The 20697-nt window shown below is 38.5% G+C and overlaps 1 protein-coding gene across 3 annotated transcripts in view; it reads right to left on the reverse strand.

Annotated features, from left to right (window-relative positions):
- Window positions 1-20697, reverse strand: part of LOC124791725 (beta-glucuronidase-like) — a 216537-nt gene that overhangs the window by 41077 nt on the left and 154763 nt on the right. For all 3 annotated transcript variants that reach the window (XM_047257883.1, XM_047257884.1, XM_047257882.1), the window contains exons 4-7: window positions 20470-20636; window positions 11997-12142; window positions 4815-5008; window positions 1568-1714 (exon numbers count right to left, since the gene is read on the reverse strand). In XM_047257883.1, the coding sequence (XP_047113839.1) occupies window positions 1568-1714; window positions 4815-5008; window positions 11997-12142; window positions 20470-20636 (654 nt within the window). The remainder of the gene's footprint in view (window positions 1-1567; window positions 1715-4814; window positions 5009-11996; window positions 12143-20469; window positions 20637-20697) is intronic.

Below are 20697 nucleotides of genomic sequence, written 5' to 3' on the forward strand. Positions count from 1 at the left end.
GCGTTAATCTCAGGAAATTTCACAACTGTGTGCACTCTGCTATGGAGTAAAAGATCCATCATTCAACAACAATTTCCTGTGATGGTAAATATTTGTTAATGAGTTGGACAAAGCTCCTTTTTTAACTTTAGTAGGGACTTCAAAAGCAAAACTGTTTTGATTTGCCAAAAATATCGTTTCATTCGCTTTGCCTGCAGAAGAATTTCAACAAGGAGTGAATTATCTCAAAACAAAGTTTAACTGAATAATTGTGGAACTAGATTGATTTACAGTCAATATGCAGCTGTCCTGTAATGGGTCCATGGCTGTACAAAGGATTATGAAATTGAGTTGTCCTCACTCAGAATGCAGACCGTTGTACAATTATGAGAATCACTTATGATAACATGCTTCATTTTAAAATCCAAACATGGACTACAACTGTGTTGCATACTATGATATGCTTTATGAATTTATAATATGGCAAGTGCTAATGCACTTCAGTGACACTTGAAAATATCTTATACACTGAAAACAGTTTTGGAGTAAAAACTGGATAATTCCTAAAGTTGCCTCATGAAAATGTTGTTTCATAAATACAATGCAAATGTAATGTCACCCAGAATGAAACAAATAGTAGTGATCTGGAATAATGTTACTGAAACAGTTAATGAATTCATAAATTTATATGAATTGAAAATTATGATGTATTGGCACAGAAACAAGTAAACAGGGTGGTACAGTGACTTGGAGTTCATTTGATTCATTCAAAAATGGATTCCCAATGTGACTGAAATGGAACACAGACCTAAAATGTGCAAAACCTTCAAAAATTGAAAGCTGCCTAATGGAAATAAGTGTAGTGAATAACGAGCAGGAAAATACATGGATCTGTTGTGTAAGAATTGAAGGTATAGTGAAACCTATGAAAGTGATGGTCATCATGTATATTCAGACAAACTATCAAACGAAGGGTGAAGGAAGTTCTTAATTAATCTGCTCATTGAAAAACATCCTAGGTGACAATTTAAGGCAAGATTGGTTCATTAACCAGGAAACAGAAATAGCATTCTGGTATGTGTTAAAGTTTAGAATCATAATCTACCTAGAAATTTATAAGAAGCCATTATTGAGCAGTGAATGATAGCCAACTGATTATGATGAAGCTTACAACATGATTTTAGCAGAAACAACAACAAAAGTGTTATCTCGTAAGACATAAAATACATGTCTCAATCATGCCAGTAATAGTAACAATAAAATCATACTTTGAATAACAGATTTATGTAAGGGCCACAACACTGACAATTATTTACAGTAATTAAAATAGAATTTACTCCCTCCTTGTTCACTGAACATCATGGCATGGAAATCCATATAGAATTCATAATAACAGTCTCATGCTAGTTTTCACTTAATACACAGATTCAGCAGGATCATTTAAAAGAAATAAAACTAAGCTACATCAACACTGCCCACTGTTAATGATCTGTTTTCATGCTAATATCACATTTACACTAAAATATACAGAAATATAAAATAGGTGTGGGGAGAGGTCAGAGGTGGAGAACAAGTCTTGGATGCTTACATCAGAATCTTCATGTCTACCAAATCCTCTAATGTAAATAGGTTTCCCATTAATAAGCAATGATGAATTGTCCCAGGAGAGCTGCCGTATTCCTACTGGTAGCCGGTATACATCATCTGTTGCCATCTCTGAAGAATTCACATGAACCTGTTTGCAAACAACATAAATGAATTATGCTTGACAATGATAATGTACAAATTATAGAATACTATATATTTAAAGGAAAACTAATTTGTAATGAATCTACTACTAAATAATGTTAGTTACGCAGTAGGCCTGCTTAGATGTTAGCATTGTAAGCTACATTTAACCTTTTAGACTGTTAGGTTAAGAAGTGAAAAGCCTCATGGAGACAGGTTGAGTGGTTTGTGGGGTTGAAAGGACCAGACTACAAAGGTCATCTGTCCCTTCCTCATGGAGACAGAGTAGGTCAGATACAAAAATGATTAGAAAACACAATGGCTTGGAAATGGCAGTGAGATATGTTGACAAGGGGAAGTGAGACTGACATTACAGGCATACATAAGACAAAAGGCATATACAAAGAAAAATGATTTAAAAACAATTGATGAAGTTAAACATGTACACCAAATGAAAAGAAGACAGAAGAATCCAGAGAGAGAGGGGGGGGGGGGGAGCAGAGAAAGGGAGAGGGGTAAGGAGAGGAGAAATGAGGAAATGGAAGAATATAGGAAGCTCTAAGTAAGTGGAAGATGTAGAATCAAAGCTGGAAACAGACCGCTGATTGATAGTGGATATGAGGAACACATGAGGAAATAATGGCTTACCTTAGAAGACAGGTTAAAGAAAGGGAGACCTATATTTACAGTCTGTGCAGACTTAGAGAAAGCTCTAGACAATGTTGACTGGAATACACTCTTTGAAATTTTGAAGATAGCAGAGATTAAATACAGGGAGAAAAAGGCTACATAGAACTTGTACAGAAACCAGATGGCGGTTGTAAGAGCCTAAGGGCATGCAAGAGAAGTGGTGGTTGAGAAGAAAGTGAGACAGGACTGTAGCCTATTCCCAACCTTATTCAATCTGTACATCAAGCAAACAGCAAAGGAAGCTAAAGAAAAATTTGGTGGAGGGATTAAAATTCAGGGACAAGAAATAAAAAAATTTGAGGTTTTACAATGACATTGTAATTATGTCAGAGACAGTAAAGGACTTGGAAGAGCAACTGAATGGAATGGGAAGTGTCTTGAAAGGTGGACATGAGATCAACATTAACAAAAGCAAAACAAGGATAATGGAATGTAGCTGAATTAAATCAAGTGATGCTGAGGGAATTAGATTAGGAAATGAGACACTAAAAGAAGTATATGAATTTTACTGTTTTGGTGGTAGAATAACTGGTGATGGCTGAAATAGAGGGTATATAAAATGTTTACTAGTAATGGTGAGAAAAGTATCTCAAGAAGAGAAACTTGCTAACATCAAATACAAATTTAAAGTTAGGAAGATTTTTCTGAAGGTATTTTTCTGGAGTGTAGCCTTGTATAGAAGTGAAATGTGGACATAAGAAGTTCAGATGAGAAGAGAACAGAAGTTTCTTTAAAACAGTGCTACAGAAGAATGCTGAAGATTAAATAGGTACAATGCATAACTACTGCAGAGGAACTGAGCAGAACTGGTGAGAAAAGAAATTTAACTAAAAGAAGGGAACAGATGACAGGACATTCTGAGATATCAAACAATTGTCAGTTTAGTACTGGAGGGCAGTGTGGGGGTAAAAACTGCAATGGGAGGCCAAGAGACAAGCACAGTAAGCAGGTAAAATTGATGTACCTTGCAGTAGTTATTTGGAGATGAAGAGTCTTGCACAGGATAGAACAGCATGAAGCACTGCAGCCAACTAGTCTTTGGACTTAAGACCACAAAAACAGCATCATTTTAAACGTACAGATTAATGCATATAAACACGTATTAAAGTTACAAATTATATTTAATCCTTGTATATCTACATACCCACATGGCTTTTAAGTTGCCATGTTGTTTACCACAGTTAATGGTACATCATGATATCAGAGCCTACTTAAAGACAAATGTTGCTATTCACCTTTTGTCTTGCATTTCAGATCTCTCTAAAATCATCTGAAAGTTTCCTATCGAAAACCTGCAGATCGCAATTATTACGAATGTGGTGATACGTAAATACTTTTGAATTAAAGGAGACCACTCACTGAAAAGCAGAAGTGTTGAGTCATCGATAGGCACACACACAAAGAGACACAGCTACGGAAATTGGTGCACTAGTATATATTTCATCATTGTTTACTCCAAAAACTACTCATGTACAGTTCTCAATTTTCATTCTCTATTTATAGGAAAAGCCCTCTATGAGGGCTGCCTTTTTGAATAAATTGGTAATGCTGTAAACAGTGCCCCTATGACAACAGTAAACACAGAAATTTAATTAGTTGGCTTATCTGTATTTCCCCTTCTTAATACAGTGCACACTGTAGCTGCACCTCTCAATAACTGATGAAGTCAAATTTGAGATGTCTCCATAATTGCAAGTGACTTGTTCAGTTCCCAACAAACTACCTGTACAGCTTTGTGAAACACAGACTATCATGCCATTACATATTCTCAAAAAAAGTTACATTCATAGGTGCAGAAGCTGCTCTCTGTCAGGTAAGATCAATAAGCTGTTTTCTTATAGAATTTGATTGACAGAATGTCTGTCTCAGCACAGAGTAATATTTGCCTTACCAATGTAATAGAGCTATGGGACTGATGTCTACAACTTGGTGTAATTTTTGCTCATTCACTATTATTTCCACACAAGCTTTGATTTAAACAAACTGCAAACATGTATAAAAACAGATTTTTCCTTATACTAAACTTTATTTTAAGCTATATCTTTTTCTTACAAATTTATCAACTAAAATACACAATTTTTCAGTTCCAATATTTTCTTTTAATAATTTCAATCACCAGTTTTCTCCTATGATTGTGAAAACATTCTGTTGGCACCTACCTAAATAGGGAGAAATGATCATCATGATAAAATAAGAGAAATCAGGGTTCACACAGAAAAATTTAAGTGCTCATTTATCTCGCCTGCTGTTCAAGAGTGTAATGGTAGAGACAGCTTGAAGGTGGTTCATTGAACCCTCTGCCAGACACTTAATAGTGAGAAGCTGAGAAATCACATAGATGTAGACATAGATAACATTTCATGCAGTATGAGACTGATACTGCTGACATATAACTATAAATTCAATGTAATACTTGCCTCAAGAGTGTAGAGGTAGCCTGGATTGGGATGCATGAGGTATGGCCACCAAGGATTGGCATTTGTCACAATCAGTTCTCCTGTGAAACCAGTGCTTGTAGCCACAGACAGACCTTCTGCATCCAAAAGGGATACAGAACAAGAAGGCAGCTCAGCAGACTGTCCATCAAATGTCACATTGTAGTACACAGTGCCTGCAAATACATTACTTCATTTATTACTATTACTATAAAGGAGACAAAACATGGAAGTTTTTTGTGAAAAAAAAAAGCCTGACAAATTTTTCATTTCTGAAAATACTTTGATCGCATTATTAGCAGTCATACACATAATATTTATATGCTGTAATATTTGTAACAATATGTATATGTACAAAAATTATACCTTTTTCAGTATTAAGTTAAAAAAAGGCATATAATTATTGAAAATGTTCTCTAATTGGTTGCACAGATGGATGTGCTTGTCGTATCATGGACTGTTGTACACTGTCAAACACAATGACTAGTGATTAATAGTTTTGTAAACTTCCATGAAACCTTATGAAGAGTAACTTCATTAGCAATGTCTGTTGCAGAAACCAATTATTTTAACAGAGCCAGCCAAAGTCTCATTGGACAGAATCTATACTCTGCTATCTGACAATTTTACATACAAAAATGATTGTGGTAGCTGCTAAACTAATAGGAGAAAAGAAATGCAACCTTATGCAGCCTGCGTTGTTGACCTACAAGTATTCAACTGTAAATGCAATTTTAAATGGATGTTGGCTACTGTCAGCCTAAAAGTAAGAAATGTGAGTAGATGCAGTGGAACATTAGCTCCCAGTGGCCAGTGAGCACAGTTTACTGATATTTGGATTAAGACAACATGCATGTGAAATTATTGCAAGATGGGCTAGCCTCACCTGGCAGAACTTGCCAATTCAATGTAATGCACAGCATGAGCAAGACAGTTTCTCCATCACTGGAGTCTTGGTAGTATCGCTGAGCACGTGCACAGGAGAAGCATATGGGCACAACAAGTACACTGCTTTCTGGTATAAATAACAGCTGATTTTGTTGGTTGGTTGGTTTGTGGGGGGTTGAAGGGACCAGATCTCAAAGGCCATCAGTCCCTAGCTGATTTTGTAAAAGACTCATTTGCAGTCTAGCAATACCATCAGGATGCAGGGACTGTACCAGATGAGGAGATGACATGGAGCTGCCAGCAGCAGTCACAGGGTCTAGTCCCCATTGGGCTACCTGCTTCCTGCATTAAATCTACCCACCAGACCTTGTGCCACAGTGCAGTGGCCCACTGGACCACACCAACCGCAGCCAGACTCCTGCACAGAGGTAGGGGGTTGCACCACAACCACAGTGGTCACCTTCTGACAATGTTGTGACTTGCCTTGACTGTCTGAATGGTGTGGTCACTTATCAAAGAGAGGCTACCTCTGCAAGATTCCAGTATTTGCAGCTGGCATTGGCGCTCTGTTTCATGTAACATAGCTCCAGGACCAGCACAGATTGTGGATGTCAGCAGAGCAGGTCACCAGCACATGTTGCAGCCAGGTGGATGGATGCTAGTGGTCAACTGAGGGTCTACTTACCCACCCTGTGGCGCAGGGGCATGATTACCCCACCACACTGCAGAATCAATTTATAAATCGGAAATAAAGTGTCAGTTTTGACAGCCACTTCTTCCTGGGCCTCTTCATCCAGCGATCCAGTATCACCTCTCAGCCACTCTTCCTCCTGACAATATAGCCACCCAATATCCCTCCTCCCCCCCCCCCCCCCCCCCCACACACACACATACTATCCCTGGGGTTGGCTATAAAGTGGTATCAGAAGTACTGACATCACCTTCAGTGGGCAGCAGAGAGTGCAAAGTCCATGCAGCATGATATCTGGACCACAATCTGCAATATCGATGTGGTGAGGTGAATGGAGAAACTGTTGTTACTTTTTTGTGTGTTTGACAGGGTTGGGGTCTAAGACAGAGTGTCATTGTAACTTGAGGGTTACTTTGCTCAGACTAGAAGAACCAGCTAATGTGTCTGAATTTCATGGCAACACTAAAGAGCAGCATTTAGAGCCTGTGAGGCGTTCACAGTGTAGTCTGCTTGGGCATTCTGCACCATGTGCTGAACTGGTATCTGTAACCTGTTTTACATGCCATAGCTCCGGTCATGTTGTGAAGCAGTGTAGAGAACATAAGTGGTTGATGACACAGCACAAGGTATAATTATCTTCTTTTTGTCAGTTGGTAATTACTGCCTGTCTGCATTGTGTATGAATGAAGGATAAAAGTGTTGCAATGGCTAAGTGAGAGACTCAGAGTGTCACTGGACCAGAGGCAGTCAAAGCATAAGTAAATGAAGTAGTGTAATGGAAGTTCAGAAAATATGGTCTTGCAGCTAGAAATGAGGACTTAGCATTGCTCAGGGCACTGAGCCTTGTAACAGATACAGCTGCTGCTAACTTAGTCAGTCCTTTCTCTGGAAAGTTATTTGAGGATGTGATGTTATTCATGGAGAGCCTGCATTGTAGGCAAGTATTGGTGTTGGTCCAATAATCAGGTGCTGCAGGTAATGAAGTTACATTTAACAGGCAAGGCAAAGACTTTTTTTTTATATGCACAGAAGCAACCAAATGGTGTCAGTGCAACCTGCTATGCTATAGATTGCGTGGGCAGTATGATAATGATACAAGATCATTGGAATAAGTGGAAATAGATTTTCAGGTGGAGGCAGTTGGGTTTATCTAGTGTGTGGAAGTGCCTCACATAAGTGAGGTCTATGGTATGATCCTGTGGTTAGACATTTTGCGTTAACATCATGCCATAATTGACCTTTGATGATGTGTGGTCAAACTTAGTGGGAAGACATTACAGCTAGGGGAAGCCGTCACCAATACAGATCTGTTGCAAGGTGTGTATGTCATCATGATCAGTCCAATTAAACTACATACAAATACATTAAGGCTTGATTCGCATGACTGTGTGCCAAGTGGCACCCGGAAGTCACTTTGGGTGAGTGTGGAGCCACACATACCAGTCAGAATGTTATGCATAACAGATGCGCTGGAAGGAAATGAAGTATTAGATTCAATAAACTGTTTGGTTAAAAGGAGTACTTTAGGTATACACAGAAGGATGGTGGGAAGGTATCACTTGTCAATACTGAGTGTTTTGGTGCCGAAGAAGTATAATGACAAAGCGGATGTTGATAGCAAGACTGGACATTGTGGAGGAGGAGGATTGCTGCACAGAAGGTGTAAGCCATAAGCAGCCACAGACCACTGGTAAGATCGCATTACGTAACAAGGTGGAGCATATAAAGGGAGTGGAGAGAATAAAGGTGGAGAAGCTGTAGATGAAATTTGAAGATCTGATTTTTCCTGAGTGTCCATGGCCTGCGAGACATGTTATACATACAGACCTCCGACAGGGAATAAAGCACCAGTGTACCACAAACCATGTAGAATACCTCAGTATTTGCAGCCAGTTCTGAATAAGTTTATTACCCTAGAATACCTCAGTATTTGCAGCCAGTTCTGAATAAGTTTATTACCCAGCAGTTGGCTGATGGAATAATAGTAAATGGGGAGCAGGAATTGTGATTATGTCAAAACAGTCTATGGATGATCCAAGAAATACAGATTTTGCTGTGATTATCACCATCTTAATAGTAAGTCTGAAACAGCTGCATATCCTATATCCAACATCTCAGAGACCATTTACTGTATGGGGCAGAGGCAATATTTTTTGACCATGGATTTAAGAAGTAGATACCATCAGTCCCAGAGGGCTGACTGAAGATAGCTTTTCCAACACACTGAGGCCATTACCATTATTGGTCAATGTTGTTCAGCCTGAAGAATACTCCTGCAATATTTCAGCATTTGTTGGGTGGAATATTGGAGGGGTTGAAGCCTTGCCAGCATCTACTTTACCTGTATGACATAAATGAGTCCTCAAGGTGTGAGCTACACATCTGATGTCGAGTATGCAGAAATATTACTTTGTATTTGAGGAAGTAATTTACACAGGGCACATGATTAGATAAGATGAAGTGAGAACAGATCCAAAACTGGTACAGGCAGTGTTAGATTTTCCATTTCTAAAGATGAGTCAAGAACTACTGTAATTTTTGGGACTCTCAAACTATTACAGGAAATCTGTAAGTGGGTTCATTGGGATAGTGCAACCACTCACACAACTGCTGGAAAATGGTGCAAAATTGTGTGGATGGAGAAATGTAAGGGATATTCCAAGAGCTGAAGAGAATTTTTGACATTATGTCCAATGTAGGTGCTCACAGATCCCAGAGGGAGTTGATGTTGCCCAGTGGTGCATCTAATCATGTCCTACGTGTGTTCTGAGTCAGGAGATCAATGGCGAAAAATATTCTATTGCTTTTGCATTGAGATAACTTAACAAGACTGAAAGAAACTATTTGACCATGGAGAGAGAAATACTTAGCCTCACATGTGTAATGATGTATTTTTGATGTTACCTTTATGGGAAGAAGTTTAAAGCAGTGAGCAATCATGCTGCTCTGAAATGGTTATTTGGGGTGAAGGACCTGTCCAGTAAACTAATGAGAGGAGTGTTAAGATTCAGTGAGTTTTACTACAAAGTAATTCACAAGCCAGTAAAGAAACAAGGAAATGCAGACACATTAAGCACAAAGGTAGCAGTAGTAAAAGTAATGGGTCAGGACCTCGCTGAATGGCAGGTAGTGTAGAATGCTGACAGCGACTGCAAACATGATACAACTGCTGCTCAGCATGTGTGACAGTCTGTTGGGCAAGGTAACAAGGATAGGGGCATGAGTGATAGTACTGGATAAGATTAAGGAAGAAGTTCAAAGGAAGTGCATGATCATGTGCTGTCTAGTCATGGAGGATGCAGAGCAACGAACCAAAGGGTCACGGAGAAATACTGGTGGAAGATAAGAAAAGTAAATATGGATCAGTATTTGAAGAACTGTGTGCAGTGTGCACAGCATGCTGACATGAAATGTAAGCAAGTACAATCACAGGCACCGTCAGAAGCTTCAAAACCATTTGAGATAATTGGGGTGGATGTGTTAGAGGCATTTAATTGGTCTCCAGTGGAGAATCATTTTGTGCTGCCAATGACTGACTATTTCTCTCAGCATGCCAAGCCACACATGAGGGTGAATCTCTGCCGAGTAGTTAATACAGAATGTTAGTCAATATCAGCAAAGGCAACGATAAGTAACCACGATCTTGAGTGCCATGATACCTAGGAGTGACTAACTCTGCTTCACATAGCCTTCTTGAAGTTGACACACAGAGCCACCCAGCAGACCGATCTAATGGTAATATGGTAGTATGGATTTCCATAGTGTGAAAGAGAATATGGTATTGTAAAAAAAGCTATACCTGACAGAATTTAAGAAGATATAAGACCGTAGAGTACATAGTGAATGTTTACAAATTGTCTATGGCATGTGTCTTGGCAGACCATGAGAAGTGTAGAAGCATAACATGATGAAAGTTCTTGAGGAACTAATGGACTGTTAAGTGAGGTAGATGTAAGCAACTAAATAGCATAAGGAGGCATTTAGCATGTAAGGGTGGAAGTCAAAAATGGGCTCTGAACTCTGAAAATCTTGCTGCCTGATATTTTGTGAGAGTACTTCTGTTGTATGTGTGACACATGGTAGGGAACAAGTCCTAAAGAAGACCCAAGGGACGAGGTCTTCTCCACGAAGGGGGTAATCTAGTGCCACTACCAGACTAAGAGTGAGAAGGTGCAGCAGAACATTGCATTACACACTGGTGGTCAGTGAGCACAGTGTCTTGACATTTGGATTAAGACAAGAACATCTGAAATTATTGCAAGATGGGCTAGCCTCACATGGTGTAGTTTGCCAGCACTCTGGTAATGCACGGCACAGGCAAGAGGATGTCGCCATCATCAGCATTTTGGTGATGTTACCTACTACGTGACCAGGAGTGGCGCATTGGCACAATAAGTGCAATGATATTTGGTATAAATAACCTTGATTTTATAACAGATTCATTCACATTCAAGAAGTACCATCACGACACAAGCGCTACACTATATAGGGAGACCACAGGGAGCTGTAGCTGTGGGTTAGAGAGCACGCTGAGGTACCAGCCTCCTGCACTAAGTCCACCCACTGGACCTGGTGCCCAGTGCGGCAGGTCTGCTTCTCCACTCCAGCAGCAGTTGAACTCCTGCCAGGAATGGTGGTTGCACCTCAGGCACAGTAGCTGCCTTACTAAACCGTGGTGGGCATGTCTCTTGCTGCTCGCCTTTACCACCTGGGTGCAGTCTGTTTCTGCAAGTACCACTAATGCCAGTGCTGTGGCTCACCATGGGCCTGACACTGAGTGCAGATGATGGCAAAGCTGGGCACCATCATATATTGCCACAAGCTGGATGGATGCTAGCTGTTGGCTGAGGAACTACTGTACCAATGCACCCCTGTGGAGCAGGAGTGTGATTGCCTACCCACACCAGGTCGGAAATAAAGTGTTAAACAGCCCCTTCTTCCTGAGCCTCATCGGCCTGCCATCCAGTCTCATCCATTAGGCATTGAGCCTGCTGATAATACAGCCATCCCGTGCCACTCCTGTGGTTGCCTATATTACATATTGTGGGATCCATTTAGCATAAGATCAAGATATCTTTTCACAGGCATTATGCAAGTCAGGTGTGGTGTTAGTGAAAGTGCTCTGAACAGTCAAAACCTTTTTGATTTTAAAGTGGTACAGTGCTTTCTCAACAGATTGTTATGTTTCTAAAGTTTCTCATCTACCTCCCAAGACTCAACCTCACTGTTCATTACACTGCTTATGAGAAAAGCAAAGTGTCTGCTTCATCAAGAGTGCTTCAAAATGACCTGTCTCAAAACTATTGCCATTTTACAATTTGCCCAGACTGTACTGTGAAACATACACACAAGGAATTGTGAATTGTTCTTGTTGGTACTGCCATACAGATGCTAATCGTTTGCTTACAATAAAGAGACCTGTCAAAATATGGTTACCATTCCCAGTGTGAAGCTATTTGCCAAATGTGCCTCAAAACAGGGCATATAGTGGAAGTTTCTTGTAATCAGTCTCAGGATCCCACTGTCTGGATGATTTAAATAAAATAATGAATAATTGTTAATGATTCAAAAGTATAAGAATTTACCTGTCCCATCATCTGAGTACTCAGTTGTAATGGCGATGTCATCAATGAATACCTCAGGAGTTGTGTAGAGATGAACCGAGCGATCAATCCCCGCGTAATTGAAGAAATCAAATGTGTAAGTTTGATATGTCCTACTGCCATTTTCACTGCATAAAAAAATATAATGTAAATAACAATATTCATGACACACAAGACATTCACTGACATTATTTAGCACAATAAAGATTTCCTGTATGAACATGTGTACAGATTTATTTGCAATGTAGCAAAACTCTTAACAGTATAAAACAGTTGCTGAATCATGGATATTACTGTAAGAAAAAGTTAAAATACGATGTTTTGTAACTAGTCATTATTTAGTAAGAAACAGTTGGTAAATGTGCAATGAAAGCGATGACACCAAGAGTTATGTGAAGTATCAAAGAGTGTTTCAGAAGCAATAAGGTCTGTATATTTTTTTAAATTATTAATGATTCTCATTTAAAAAACAAAAATCTGTACAAAAATTAGTATAAATTTTTATGTGTGGGTAAAATGAACCATTAATTATGTAATTTCAAGAAAAAAGCAGTTGCAAATCATTCATAACATTGACTTCAGCCTTTGATCCTGTTATTTCATGTCAACTGGGTGGTCAAGTCTTGCACTTTAATATGTTACTGCAAACATTGCTAGAAAGATGTGATAGGTGAGACAACAATTAAGACACTAGACTCATTTTTGGGTGGAGTGAAGTCAGTGCCCCTTCTGAATTTCTATATTTTTCACTAGAAACTTTATAGCATGCAACAATCCAAAGCTAGAATTCTACCAACTCTAAATAAGGAGAGAAAAGAAAGAAGATTAAGATTTACTAGTTCCTTGACAACATAGTCACAGAAGTGAAGCACAAACACAGACTGGAGAAGGAAATCTGCTATGTCCACAGTGGACAGTCGGCAACAGAAACCAAAACATTGCATTAAAAAAAGCGTTCAGTGCATAGTGCTGTGGAATGCAGAAAAAACAGCAAATTGGCGCTCATAGGAAGAAGAACAAGACCAAAAATGCAACAGGAGCGTAATATGTAAGAAACTGTCTACGCAACCTGCCACTGATGATGCCTTGCAGAAAATAAAGGCGAAACGCGTATGGCACTAAAATTGTGTTTTATTCAGTTGCTGTCAGACGGTCCATAAGTGAAAATCATCAACATACCGTAGTATTACGCGCAACTGAGGAGGACAGGACCAAAAAATTGAAGATGTATGCTCTCAGACTTGAAAAATTAAATGATAATGCATTTACTCTAAATCATCATTTGACATTTTCAAATATTTCTTTATCATATTCACAGTGAGTGCTCTGGTACTTTCTTTTAATTCTTTAATTCTTAAATCTATATAATTTTCAAAAAGGACATAATTTACACCTTGCAAAAGGGCAAGATGAAAGTTCTTCTTGGCAGTGAAAGATTAAAAAGGTTCTTATTTTTTGATCAAATTAAGTCATGCATTTTCTGTTTGTCTTTCTGTCAAAAATGCTCCATCATAGAAGAACAATTCTGGAAGAACTGCAGAATACCTATCTCTGGCTGCTGTAAGATCTTTACTTCACTCAGTATATATTCCAATTACAAACGTCTCTACCTGTTGGGCATATGTAACTCAGTTTTCTTCTGCTAGTGAATAAGGAATGTACCAACAATTCCTGCTTCCAAGTGTTTAGTTTTCCAGTTTCAAAGCATCTTTAAATGCCCCAATAAAATACTACTTCTTTCCTTGCCACATACTGGAGAGCAGTCCTGTTGTCATATCCAATAGCTTCCCACACCATGAGTCCAGGAGTTTGAGAGGTACACATCTTGATAACTGTCATTTCCTGAGACCTTTCACTGGATCACCTAAGTGTGTATTGTGTCTGATCTGATTGTCACAGACAGAAAGAAAGACTCCCTGTTAAACACTACAGTATGCCACTTAATATCCTAGTTGGCTCTGACTCGACACAATGTAAGTCTCTATTGTCTTTGGTATGGTTAGCAACTCGAGATACTGACGCACATTTCAGTAATCTCTCCTGATAGTGCATGATGGCACTCTGCCTGTAACCTCTACCCAGATTCCAAATGCCAACATAATTTGTCAGAGCCAGTCAAACAATCCTACAATCTTCTTCCTTCTGGAAGGACGCATGCCTACTCTCATGGTATTTTACTGTGTCTGCTTCACTGCCATTCATTCTACAGTCACTGTACTACACTGTTGGTCCCTCATGCCAATGATTTGCCTTTATCAAATTCCAAAAGATGGCAACAAGATGCATGTACTTATCCTGTGGGCATGCTACATTGCAATCTCCACCTGAAAAATTCTAGTAATTTTTGATACACCCAGTATTCATCATGTATTCACACCATACTTCATCAATAGGAATGGCTATTTTTGTACTGACAATAAGCTCACATAGGGGAAAAAAGGGTAAAATGGCCAGGTTGGGAAATGTGGCCACTGCTCATTTGATGTGTTCAACAGTGCTGCTTCCTGCTGAGAAGTGGCCAAACTAGCTGTAATCAACACTGTTAGTGTTGTCAGTGTCATTAACAATGGAAGTTTTCTCTGTTATCTTTCTATGAACACATTTAGGTTTTTCAATCATTTGATGTAAGTTACATCACTCATATTACTTTAGTTGCTTCACTTTTATGTCAAGCAATATGTTTTCATGATGTCACAGTTCACACACTGCCTTTTGGCTTACAAATATAAGTCACTGTCATTTCCTTTGGTTGTACTGTTTTGTGAGTGAGCCACGGATACAAACATGGTGTTCAATCAGGAAAACTGGCCACACTATACACTGGGAAAAGTGGCCAAGGTGGCCACATTTCCTGACAGATGGCTACTATTCCCAACAATTCATTTTCAATTTATTTGTCCCAATGAGAATTACCTAATTCCACATTGTGTGCGTAGAATAATAACTGAAATTAAAACATTACAAATCAATTTATACATAAAACTAATATCTGTTGTAGGCCCACCCTTTTAGTTGAGCAGTCTAACACTTGACTTTCCAGTGTGCGAAGGAGTGCCTGGTCCCCGGCACGAATCCACCCGGCAAACTTATGTCGAGGTCCGGTGAGCCGGTCAGTCTGTGGATGGTTTTTAGGCACTTTTCCATCTGCCTTCCATATTTCTTTCTGTTAGTGAGATATGGTTCAGTTAATATCCTCTGCCTGCAGCTTCTTGTTTATTGTGCAGCAAGTACTATATCTTAAAAGGCTACTTGCTATTTGTGGAATGATCTGCTGTCCACTGTAATTATTACTTTCTACTATTGGCCGGTTTTGGCTATTATCCCCCGTTTTGAGTAGTAGTTGATATTAATGAGCACAAGCCACCATGGTACTTATGGTATGGGGAGAGTTCCAGTATGTTCTAAATAATTTTTCATAAAAGCTTGAGATGAAGCAGTATTATTACAGTTCCCTTCCCATGCTCATCTCACATTCTTAATTTTTGTAATAACTTAATAATATTGAAAAGTATGATTGTTCTTTGTGTTTTACAGTATGCACCTGAAAAGTCTATGTTTAGTGTTGCACTCCACATCAAAATCACGGCATTATCAATTTTAAAAGAAGCAGAATTCAGAGATAAACAATGGGACCTGTGTTTTACTTTGTTCTGAGGTATGGTGAGGAAGAACACCTAGCAAGCAGAGATGACTGCGGACAGGGAGACATAAGTTGCTGGTATGGATGGGAATACACTAAACAGATTCAGAAGGATGTAGGTTGCAGTAACTACTGGGAGATGAAGAAGCTAGCACAGGATAGAGTAGCATGGAGAGCTGCATCAAACCAGTCTCAGGATTGAAGACCACAACAACAACAACAACAACAACAACATGGATGGAAGATGTTCCCAGTGGAAGTGCCAATGTAGCTTCTTGAACCCTCTTGATATACATATACACTTCAGATTTAAAGAGAAGCAAGGTTCAGTTTAAGTGGAGGGAAACCCCTTGAGTCAGGAGAACTAGACTTGGCCATTTTCCTGAAATGGAGCAGAGATAAAACAGTGCATCCAGAATGGTGATTATTGTAAGATTAATAGAAGTAATAAAATTTTCATAATGATTGTTTTGAATGGGAATAAGCATTCATCACATTTCGTACTAGTAAAACTATTCCGATTGTTTTACCTAAGAAAATGGATGCATATTACAATATTTTAGGCACAGTATCTGTCTTTCCATAAGAGATCTAGTCATTTATTAAACAATTATCTTTTTGCTGTGGATTGTGTTCATTACTAACATTTTACAGTTGTCCACAATTAAACCTCATAATTTGAATAATTAACTTTGGAATACTATATGTAATATTTATACCTACACAACATCATAATATTTGGCCTGTATTCTTAAGATTAGCAAATAAAAGAAAGTTTTTTGATGAACTAAGATCACAAACACATTTGCAATATGCAAATATTCAAAGTTAATAGAACGCAAATCAATTTGAATATAAATAGCATTTAGTGTAGTTTGGTAATTGCCACAACTTTTGCAATGGCCTGAAAGGTCATCTGAATTGGTACAGAATATTAATGAAACATAATTTTGAGAAATATGTAACTTAAAATTTGCTTATTTACAAAAAGTAATTACACTTTTGAGAATTTACGGATCATCAGAAAGCTTAGGACATGGAATATCTGTAATGTTCTGTAAATCTTGGTAAACTTGCTGTATTGGGTTGTTATTGAATATCAAATATTTAAATTGCTTCATATATCATATTTTCTCTTGATTCATAAAATTGTAGACACTAGAATTCTTTGCTGATTTGTGCATTATTCAAATAATAAACAGCAATTAAAAAATCACTTTCAGAGTGAAGCAAACTTTAAAACCTAAATTTGTCTAGTAAATTTCAAAATAAATATTGTATTCCTATTACGTGTAATGTAATTACATAATTGTAGAGATGGTACATGAAAGTATCTTACATCTACTTAGTTTTTATTGTAACTACTACTTTCTATTTACTACGCACATAAGGAGATTAAAATTTAGTTTCTTATTTTATTTTGCAGAAAGTTCACCATGTCTGATGCTTAGAAGCTAACAAGCAGAAGATTTTTAGATATTAAAGGAGACAGACATACTTCTGTAGTTGTTATCTATGTCGAAGTATTGTGCAACAATGGCACCTAAGTTTTTCATTACAATGAGTCAGAGTGAATCTACAGGTGGAATAAACAAAAATCCTCAAATGAGTCACATGGCCAGTGTTTGTGCTTATAATGATATACAAGCAATTATTCCAAAACTGCACAGAGCGGTATCTGGTTCTGAAGCAGACTACTATGCAGTTTCAATGTCGACCTGTATGTCAGGCATCGAAGTAAGTAAATAAAAACACATGGTTTTGCTGATATAACAGTAGAAGAAGAATGGGTAGCTTTGAGGGATGAAGTAGTGAAGGCAGCAGAGGATCAAGTAGGTAAAAAGACGAGGGCTAATAGAAATCCTTGGGTAAAGGAAGAAATATTGAATTTAATTGACAAAAGGAGAAAATATAAAAATGTAGTAAATGAAGCAAGCAAAAAGGAATACAAACGTCTCAAAAATGAGATCGACAGGAAGTGCAAAATAGCTAAGCAGGAATGGCTCGAGAACAAATGTAAGGCTGTAGAGGCTTATCTCACTAGGGGTAAGATAGATACTGCCTACAGGAAAATTAAAGAGACCTTTGGAGAAAAGAGAGCCACTTGCATGAATATCAAGAGCTCAGATAGAAACCCAGTTCTAAGCAAAGAAGGGAAAGCAGAAAGGTGGAAGGAGTATATAGAGGGACTATACAAGGGCGATGTACTTGAGGTCAATGTTATAGAAAGGGAAGAGGATGTAGATGAAGATGAAATGGGAGATATGATACTGCGTGAAGAGTTTGATAGACCACTGAAAGACCTAAGTCGAAATAAGGCCCCGGGAGTAGACAACATTCCATTAGAGCTACTGACAGCCTTGGGAGAGCCAGTCCTGAGAAAACTCTACCATCCGTTTGGATTCCGTGGAAATATGGGAACACATGAGGCAATACTGACCCTACAACTTACCTTAGAAAACAGATTAAGGAAAGGCAAACCTATGTTTCTAGCATTTGTAGACTTAGAGAAAGCTTTTGACAATGTTGACTGCAATACTCTCTTTCAAATTCTAAAGGTGGCAGGGGTAAAATACAGGGAGCGAAAGGCTATTTACAATTTCTACAGAAACCAGATGGCAGTTATAAGAGTCGAGGGGCATGAAAGGGAAGCAGTGGTTGGGAAGGGACTGAGACAGGGTTGTAGCCTCTCCCCGATGTTATTCAATCTGTATATTGAGCAAGCAGTAAAGGAAACAAAAGAAAAATTCGGAGTAGGTATTAAAATCGATGGAGAAGAAATAAAAACTTTGAGGTTTGCCGATCACATTGTAATTCTGTCAGAGACAGCAAAGGCTCTTCTAAGAAGAGCAGTTGAACGGAATGGATAGTGTCTTGAAAGGAGGCTATACGATGAACATCAACAAAAGCAAAACGAGGATAATGGAATGTAGTCGAATTAAGTCGTGTGATGCTGAGGGAATTAGATTACGAAATGAGATGCTTAAAGTAGTGAAGGAGTTTTGCTATTTAGGGAGCAAAATAACTGATGATGGTCGAAGTAGAGAGGATAAAATGTAGACTGGCAATGGCAAGGAAAGCGTTTCTGAAGAAGAGAAATTTGTTAACATCGAGTATAGATTTAAGTGTGAGGAAGTCGTTTCTGAAAGTATTTGTATGGAGTGTAGCCATGTATGAAAGTGAAACATGGATGATAAATAGTTTGGACAAGAAGAGAATAGAAGCTTTCAAAATGTGGTGCTACACAAGAATACTGAAGATTAGATGGGTAGGTCACATAACCAATGAGGAGGTATTGAATAGGATTGGGGAGAAGAGGAGTTTGTGGCACAACTTGACTAGAAGAAGGGATGAAGGGATCGGTCGGTAGGACATGTTCTGAGGCATCAAGGGATCACCAATTTAGTATTGGAGGGCGGCATGGAGGGTAAAAATCGTAGAGGGAGACCAAGAGATGAATACACTAAGCAGATTCAGAAGGATGTAGGCTCCAGTACATACTGGGAGATGAAGAAGCTTGCACAGGATAGAGTAGCGTGGAGAGCTGCATCAAACCAGTCTCAGGATTGAAGACCACAACAACAACATGGTACAAAACATACTTATATGGTAGAAGCGACTTATCATAACCATACCATAATACCACGTACTTTGCATTCACTGTTGGCATCACACTGAATGGTAACATAATCCAGCCGTTTGCCAACCCTAAATTCTTCCATCAGATTGCCACAGGTTTTAGGGTGACTCATCATACCAAATTAGCACAGGAATGTGCAGTTTAGGAGGAGCTGCTGAACCACTGTACTCCATTCTTTTTAATTTCCGACACATAGCCATTGTGTTAGCTGAACAGCTGATAGCGCTTTGGAACTTACAATTGATTCCTTCTGCTGATTTCATGTGATTTTTTACCACCACTCTCTGCAGTGCTCAACAGTCTCAGTCAGTCTATACATAAGGGCTGCGGGTCTTGATTTAGCTGCAGCTTTTCCTTTGGATTTCTATTTCACAATCACATCACCAACAGTAGATGTGGGCAGCTTTAGAAGGGTTGAACTGTTCCTGGCATATCTGTCACTCAGGTGACAGCCAATGAGTAGTCCATATTCAAAGTCACTGAGCTCTCCTTATTGACGCATTCTTCTGTTAATGCTTCTCTACTGACAACATTCTACTTCCCACCTCTCTTTACGCTAGCAGGTCCACCTCTTGTGACATTTAGTGGTCAATACCACAGTATGTAGGGGTGCTTGGATACTTTTCACCAGGTAGTATATAGTATATACTAGTATATAGTACATATAGAGTATAGTATATACTCTCAAAATTAATTGCTATTTTAGATAGCACATGTTCTTAAAGCTAATGAAATTAAGTAGTGCATTCCATACAATCTGTGTACAGTCTACTAATTTACTCATCACCATATCACAGACTTTAAATTCATATCATTCATTGTCTTAATGAACAATTATGACATCCTGTAGCATATCTCAGCTCTGTTCTATGTAACATACTGGACCTTGTTGCCTATTTATCCCACTATATGGAAAGAACTAGAGAGAAGGCTCAGCAACAATTCCATTACGATACATCAACATTCTCATTTATGTTATTTTTCAGTTGATCATGATCAGACTTTTAATTATTAAGATGTTTCAGAATTCCTGAGATGATGTGAAGGTATTTTCATATGTTATTGGCATAACGTTATTTTAATTTCAAGCAGAACATTAAACACAATATAAACACAATCTTGGTTTTGAAACTGTAAATTGTAATATGTTCCTTTGCCTAAAACTACACACTTACGTTCTCAGAGTTTCAAATGCACCTTGTGGAATGGTTGTATTGGTAAGTATATTGTTCACTGCAACAGTTATTCGGTTGCTTGCTCCAAAATTCAGCAGAGATGTGATCTCAGATTGAAATGGTAGATGTCCAATATCATGTTCCATCACTCTGTAACCATTCAACCACTAAAAAAAGAAGGGAAATATAAGGTGTCAAACTGTTGCTTCAATGGTTGACCCCATAAGC

The sequence above is a fragment of the Schistocerca piceifrons genome, chromosome 1 (assembly GCF_021461385.2).
Source record: "Schistocerca piceifrons isolate TAMUIC-IGC-003096 chromosome 1, iqSchPice1.1, whole genome shotgun sequence".
NCBI lineage: Eukaryota > Metazoa > Arthropoda > Insecta > Orthoptera > Acrididae > Schistocerca > Schistocerca piceifrons.